Source organism: Candoia aspera, chromosome 17 (genome assembly GCF_035149785.1).
Source record: "Candoia aspera isolate rCanAsp1 chromosome 17, rCanAsp1.hap2, whole genome shotgun sequence".
Classification (NCBI taxonomy): Eukaryota; Metazoa; Chordata; class Lepidosauria; order Squamata; family Boidae; genus Candoia; species Candoia aspera.
The window spans coordinates 10,081,220-10,088,373 of NC_086169.1; the positions used below are offsets into that span (position 1 = coordinate 10,081,220).

The window sequence follows — 7,154 nt, forward strand, 5'->3', positions numbered from 1 at the left end:
GGGACACTGAAGGATTTCTCCTGAGAACCCTGCTCTGCCCCACAATCGCTTCAGCGCCTGTGGGTTTGCAGGGGGGGCCGTTCTGAAGGGCTTTGGGGAAGGAACCGAAGCCCACACAAGCCCAGATCTGTGTAACCTGGAACACGCGCACTAAGGCATTGCAGGAGTTGCTTGGCTCAACTCCTTGCTGACAGTTTCCTGAGAGGTCGACTTCACACCTGGAGATCTTCTGTCCCTTTTAAGAATTGCTACATGGGCAATTTTTTAAAGTCCAGATAAAGCTGGAAAAATGGCAGTCACGCCGGATTCTTCTTTGGTGCTCACTGGACGTTGTTGTTGACACTACAAGGATCGACCTGAAAAAGAGGCACAAAAGGAGACATGTCAAACGGAGGCTGAACGGGCTTCTTCCTATTAAGCCCTGGGGAAACTCCGGGGAGGGGGGACTCGTAGCTTGAATTCAGGAGGGGGATTGATCTATTTAAAAGCAGCAGAGTTGATTTGCACCAGCTCATTCCATTAGAAATGATGGGAAGGCGGCCCCTTTGAGGTGACATCTGTGGCCCAATTCAATCCTAGCCTGGTTGGACAATCACATTATGGGGTTCAGACACTCAGGCAAGGCGAACCGTTACCAGGCTACATCACAGGGGACCAAACTCGCTCAGCAAAATTGCCTGCGCAGCGGCTGCGTTCCATCAGGAAGCCTTACCTCCGTGTAGGTTGGTGGGGGCATGAACTTGAACTCTGGAGCGTACATGAAGATGGGGCTGTCGAAGGAATTGTCCAGCTGATCCAGGAGAGGAGTGGTGGGGCTTTCAATCCGATGGTCTTCAGGAATGATGTCCAAGTAGCATGGAGGCGCTAGGAGGGGAGGAAAGAGATCAGGTCACCTGGGGGGGTCTTGAAAGTGCAGGGGCAGTTTCAGGAAATGCCTAGGAGAACAAAAGGCCTTTGACAGGCCTGCCCTTCCCCTCACTCTCCCCTTCCTTAAAACACAGGGTCAGCCAGATGGCTTGGGTTGGCAGGATAGATCTACGATAACAGCCTCCAAAGAGGCCTTTCTGTTCTCTCCTGGACGGAGACTTCCTTCTCCTAGATCTGGGAAGGCGACGTCTGAAAAAGGGCGTCAAGACCGCTCACCTTCTGGGGCATCAGGGATGTTGAGGTCCACCCAACTCATCTCTGAGCTGGTCTGGCTTGCCATGCTGGAACTGCGGCTGCTGAAGCCGGAGGACTTGTTGCCAATGACGAGGGGCAACTCCAGGAGGATCTTCTTGGACCCAGGGACGCTGACATAGATCTAGAAAGGGAGGAAAAACGTGGTGAGGTGCCTTGGAAAGGTAAAGCTGGTAGGACATGCCCTTTCTCTAAATTTAATCCCACATGCAGTCAGCCAGGATCACGCAGACAAGGGGGATGTCCTTGAAAAGCGGTTCAGGGGGGACCTGGCTTTCAAGGGGCCACACCTTTGCTAAACCAGAGTTAGCTGGGCGGCATCAAAATAGAATCAACCATCAATAACGTACAAAATTAAAAACTCACCCCTAAAGTTAAATCTAAGCCCCTGAGGCTGGCTCACCACCCTAACCCTAACCCAAACTGCAATTAGGAAGGGGGTTCTCCTAGTTTTTTCTTCCTCCACCACAGAAGTTCCAGGACAGGAAAGACTGCGGGGCGGTTCCCTGTCACCAAGATGCCTCACCTGCAGGAAGTATTCCACTCGCAGGATATTGCAACCCAGAATGGACGGCTTGATCTTCTTTACCCGAAGCGTCTTGCCACGCCACGACTCAGACGTGCCGGAGATGATGTGATTGCCGCGGACGCAGGAGAGTTTCTGCGAAAACACCTTCGTCTGCCCATTGGCCAAGTAGGTGTGCTTGGAAATGATGGCCGCCTTAGGCACCACAATCCGAGAGCAGGTGTTCTCGAAGTCGGCATTGATGCAGATATCGTCGCCTGGAGGAAGGCAGAGGTGGGGGTTAGGCCCGAAAAGGCTGGGCCCTTCTGGTATCTTTTTGGTGCTGCTTTAGCCTAAAACGGCCCTTGTCACGAGAAGGGGGTTGTGTGTTTAAATCTGTTCAATTGCGTCAGATTCTCGGAGCCTGCCTGGACAAGTCCCTGCAGCTTTCTTGGCAAGGTTTTCCGTAAGTGGTTTGCCCTCGCCTCCTTCCTAGGGCTGAGAGGGAGGGACTGGCCCAGGGTCACCCAGCTGGCTTTGTGCCAAAGCGGGACCAGAACTCACGGCCTCCCGGTTTCCAGCCTGGTGCCTTAGCCACCACACCAAACTGGCTCTCGTGTGTGTTCTAGTCCCCAATCAATTCCTCAAATTAAATTATTTTTATTGTCTGTGCGACCTGCAGCGTGGGAGCTATACCGTGACTATACACACAAGCTACTGAATGGACTGAAACGCAGAACAACCCCGAAGCTCCAGAATCTCACCTTCGCAGAATCCTTTGCGGTCAATCCTGGCACTGACAGAGACGTGCCCGTCAGGGATGAACATACAGGAAACTTTCTTTTCCTTTTTGGCAGAGACAGGCGACTGTAGAGAAACGCACTCGGTTACACGAAAGTGAAGGAAGTTTAATTAATTAATCAATCAAATTTATCGCCGCCCATCTCCCAAAAGTTGACTACAAGCATCCCTCCCGCTAGCACTGTGTTCAACTTTTTTTTTTTTTTTTTTTTGCAAATTCTTCATTAGCTAACCTCTTTCAGATACCAAGCTGTAACTAATTGCCCAGAAGTATTTTGTTTCAAGCGATAGTAAATCAGACCCTTGGACACAGACTATCAATTTCCACCTGAAAGTGAGCACAGACCCAAAATATCTCAAGAACTTTTGTTCTGGTATGGTCATTGGACTAATCAATAAAGTTATTCATTCGCAAGAACTTTTGGAGAAGCTATGAGAAAAATATCCAGGCGTTTAAAATTGCAATTCTGGTGGAAAACTAATCAACCCTCCCTGGCTGATGGACAACTGACAAGAGAGGTCCAAGTTTTAAAAAAAAGCAGCAATAGTTACCATCAGATCTGGCGTGCTGACATCAATTTGGTCCATGACCTCAAAGTGCTTCTTGATCTCTTGAGGTGGGGATGACGGACGATCCAGGAACGCCTTCACCCAATAATCAACGCAGCCGTACTTGCCCTTAAAGGTAGTGCCGAGGGGACTGAAAGAAATCAAGCAGATTAGACAAAGGGGAAAAGGACAGCGACGACCTATTTTGCACTGATTTATTTATTAAATTTGTATCACCACCCATCTCCCCCAAAAGGAGGGACCCTGGGCGGTTCACAATTAAAAACCAAGTTAAAATTCAATAGAATTATAAAGCAGTAAATATAAACAAACAATAAAAACATAAAACATGATAGAATCCAGACGGACTAAAAAATTCAGATTTAGTGGCTGTGAACACGGTCGACACCTACCCTTGGGGCAGATCAAATTCAAACTTGTACGTATAGATGTTTCCTGGTCTCAGCAAGACAGACCCATCTTTATCTAGAAAAAGACAAGGGAGGAAGGAAGGAATCAGGCTTAGGGAGTCGTTTTTAAAAACATTTAAGAAGCTGAAGGTGAGCACGGGTAGCAGCAGCTAGATGATTTCCAATCTAAGGGCTCCCAGAGGTCCCCTTTTTTAAAAATAAGAAATGCCACTGTTTCCGCTGTGCTATCTTCCCCTCTAACACCAAGGACAAGACCCAACTCATCTCTCTCTCTCTCGCTGTGATCTCCTGCCAAGCCTCTCTCTGCCAGAATTCGTTTCCTGCTGGCACCGCGGACCGCCAAAGGTGCCGCACGCGGGGACATACTGTGCCCACGTCTGCTCTCGGAAAACAGCTTAGCCAGGCAAGCTCGCAACTCCAGGATCCTCATTCAAGGGGATCCTCCAGTGGATCGCTACCAGTTGCTCTCCCTTTCTGCTCATCTAAAGACAATGGTCCTCCTAGCCTCCCTTAATATCAAGGGATGTGTGATATATTTACGATCTCAGGCAGCACAGGCAGCAAGCGAGGGTTTATTCGGGAACGAGGACCCCGAGCAGAGTTCCTCGACCTCGGCCGCTTGAAGATGGGCGGGCTTCAACCCCCAGGACTCCCCTGGCTGGGGAATGCTGGGAGTCGGAGCCCACCCATCTTCAAGCGGCCGAGGTCGAGGAACACCGAGCTGGAGGATGCCCGTGTTCTCCCCAACGATGCCAAGCCAAGCCAAGGGTGGAAAGCCCGCTCTGCACCGCTGGGGGGGCCTCCGGCTCCCAGGACGCGGAGCATGGGACCCGGAGTCCCGCCGCGGAACAGCCCCGCCGCGGCTCACCGGCCGGGTGGTCCTCCAGCGCCAGCACCTTCTCGCGGCGCAGGTACTCCATCTGCTGCTTGCACTGCTGGGGCCCCTTGGCCCACAGGACCTTGGCCACCCCGCAGGCCAGGAAGCGGACGGCGGAGACGCGCGTGACCTCGGCCACCTCCACCTCCACGCGGCCGGCCACCCTCTCGCCGCTGGAGTACACGCGGCCGGCCTCGTCGAAGTCCACCCGGAACGCCTTGATCTTCTTGAAGACCACCATGGCCGCGGCGAGGATGCGAAGGAGTAGCGTGGAACAGAGACGCGGCGCCCGTCCGCGGTCCCGGCTTTCCCTTTTTTAAGGTGGCAGCGCTCCGCAGCCAGGGGACGCGGGACGCGGGACGCGAGCGCACGGCCGGCAGCGGCGACACGTCCTCCACACTCGACTGCCTCCCGGCTCTGCCGCTGTCACGCTCCGGCCGCTTTTATACCCGGCTCCCGCCCTCCTCCCCCTCCCCCCTCCCCTCCCTTGTTGATCTCAGCGCTCGCGCCACGCGGCCGCCTCATGTACCCTCGTGCTGCCCTCGTGAACAGCGCTCCCATTGGCTCCCCCGCCGTGTTTACCATCCGGGCGGCCAATCGCGAGCCAGCCGGCGGCGCGTGGACACCGTGTGTAGGAGCCCTGCCGGCGCTGGAGGAGGCGGGGCGGGCCTGCCGGGGAGTGAGAAGCGGCGCGGAATGGCGGGGCGGGCGGCCAATGAGAAGCCGGGGAGGCGGGAGGACGCTGCGTTCCGCGCCAATGAGGCGCGGCCGGCGGGGTGGGGATCGCCTCGTCGCAGAAAGTTTCTTTCTTTCTTTTTTTTTTTGCAGCTTGGGAGTTCCGATTGCGAAACGCGTCTGCTTTTTGCACCTATTTTTCCCTATCAATAACAGGTTACTATATTTTACGAGGGAGCTCTAACCTTCGCTTGGTAGCCCAGCGAGGATGAAGCTTGTCCTATTAAGGAGAAGCACTTAATCCGGGCAGGAAAAAACGAAGCTTTTCTCCCCTCCCTGTGTTGATTTGACTTTTTTTGACTTTTTTGCAAGCGCCCCTGATGCTAAAAAAAAGTTCAGGAAAGTGCCCAAACGTTTCTCAGCCGCTTTCCCAATGTGGAACATAAAAATAAGTCTTGAAACTCAGCGCTGAGTTGCCCCCAAAACTTAGTAAAAAAAAAAAAAGTCTGGAGGGTTTTTCAGGACATACCATGTCCTATTTACTCGTTCTTGTCCGCAGCTGCTTTATTACAGATCAGAAGCCGTCCATCGAAGCAACGGAGGAGCAGAGAGTCATGTGGCATCTTTTTTCCCCAATTAAACATTTCTAAAAATAATATAAACCGTGAAAGGCAGAAGGCACAGAGAAGAAAATAGTGAAGTACAATTAGTAAAACACAAGTAAGCGAACGCAGGGTCTAAGAACCATCTGGCTTCTTGAAAACTAGCCAAGGTTCATGGATGGGAGCTTGCTGGGGAGAATTTTTTCTTTTTTAGAAAAAGGGCAAAATGTGACTTGAACATGCAGCGGAGCAACGGGAAATAGATTATGCACTGAAAACTTTCCAAATTGTTTTCATTAGCTCACCTAAATATGAAAGAAAAAGGAAGTATAAGTTCAGCTGTTTGCACATGCTGTACTATATCAGCAAGTTTCTAAGAGGCTGAGGTTTTGTTGTTTTCTCTTCGTTTGTACCTTAGTTTCACTTCCCTTCAAATTAGGCATGAGGTTTTCTCCACCACACCAAAATGTCCTTTAGGGGAAATATGTGTCTTACCGTCCCATCTTGGCCCTGAATTTATCTTCCCCATTTTATCTGGAAAGGCACTTTAGCTGGACTTAGCTGCTTCCCCCCATTTCTCTTAGGCAATGCTGCATTCTGCAAGTATCAAAGACAGCTCAACCCTGGCATGGGCGCGCAGCCAGCGAGGCTTGCAATCCCAAGCAGGTTCCAGGCATAGCATCCTTCTCAAATGCGGCACTTTTTTTTTTTGTCTAGAGGTTCTTTAACCTTTGGCACCCTGAACTCAATTTGGTCATAAATCCTGCCCAGGGACCCCGGAGGTTTTCTGAAGGAAAGAAAACAGGGATGCTCAGCTATTGAAAGAACGGGAGCAAAAGATTGCACCTTCCAGAGTACATCAGTTTCCAGATTGGTGCAGTGGGGAGCCCTTTGTTTCATTGCAAATTTATTTTTGCAGATTTGTCTGGGATCAGCACTTAGGCCTTTCACCGAAATGTTGGCACTGCCCTATGTGCTCCCATCCCTCTAACCACCGCGTGAAGAAGCCTCATGAACTGTTTTTCTGGGATATGTTCTCATCTTTGGTTGTTCCACTCTTAAAGTGGTATTTTTGCTCTTCTGTTTTTAAAATAATCTTTACTGAAAGTTTGTAAATACATAAAAGATAAATGTAAAGAAAGACTATAAGCAGAAAACAAAGAATCACCAAGGAGACAATCAAACAGACAAACAATCAAACAGAACACAATATCCCAATCAAGGAACTGCCGAGGAGACAAACAAGCAGAGAACACTGGCATGGCAAGCTACCAGATTTAAACAGGGAGCAGCCTGCCCACTCTCTAGCACTGGTGATGTTACCTAGTCCGGTCATGAAATGTCTATAAACAAACCACCAAGCTCAGAGAACACCAAGGAGTCTGCAGAAAGACTATAAAGAAAAGAGGGAAAGAATAAGAGAAAGAGAAAAAAGAAAAATAGCGTGAAGGGCAAAGCAGAGAAAGAAAAACTAATTAAAGGAACAGGAATTGGAAAACGAAAGCAATGTCTGACCTTCTTTTCAACAGTTACAA

General features: G+C 50.5%; 1 protein-coding gene across 1 annotated transcript; it reads right to left on the minus strand.

Moving 5' to 3' along the window:
- Positions 1–241: 241 nt before the first annotated feature.
- TXNIP (thioredoxin interacting protein) lies at positions 242–4,618 on the minus strand. Its single transcript, XM_063317273.1, has 8 exons — positions 4,334–4,618; positions 3,448–3,520; positions 3,038–3,185; positions 2,449–2,551; positions 1,706–1,962; positions 1,144–1,303; positions 713–864; positions 242–356 (listed from the first exon to the last, which is right to left on the minus strand). Exons 1-8 carry the CDS (start codon positions 4,581–4,583, stop codon positions 321–323), a joined length of 1,179 nt encoding a protein of 392 aa, XP_063173343.1. The 5' UTR covers positions 4,584–4,618; the 3' UTR covers positions 242–320.
- Between the last annotated feature and the right edge of the window lie 2,536 nt (positions 4,619–7,154).

What these genes read in the sequence shown, in the direction of transcription:
- TXNIP (XM_063317273.1), bottom strand. Translation starts at nt 4,583, where the DNA reads ATGGTGGTCTTCAAGAAGATCAAGGCGTTCCGGGTGGACTTCGACGAG. An exon ending in TCAGCACGCCAGATCTGATG is followed by an intron (nt 2,552 to 3,037) that starts GTAACTATTGCT and finishes GTTTCTCTACAG; the next exon opens with TCGCCTGTCTCTGCCAAAAA. An exon ending in CATCCCTGATGCCCCAGAAG is followed by an intron (nt 865 to 1,143) that starts GTGAGCGGTCTT and finishes CTCCCCTCCTAG; the next exon opens with CGCCTCCATGCTACTTGGAC.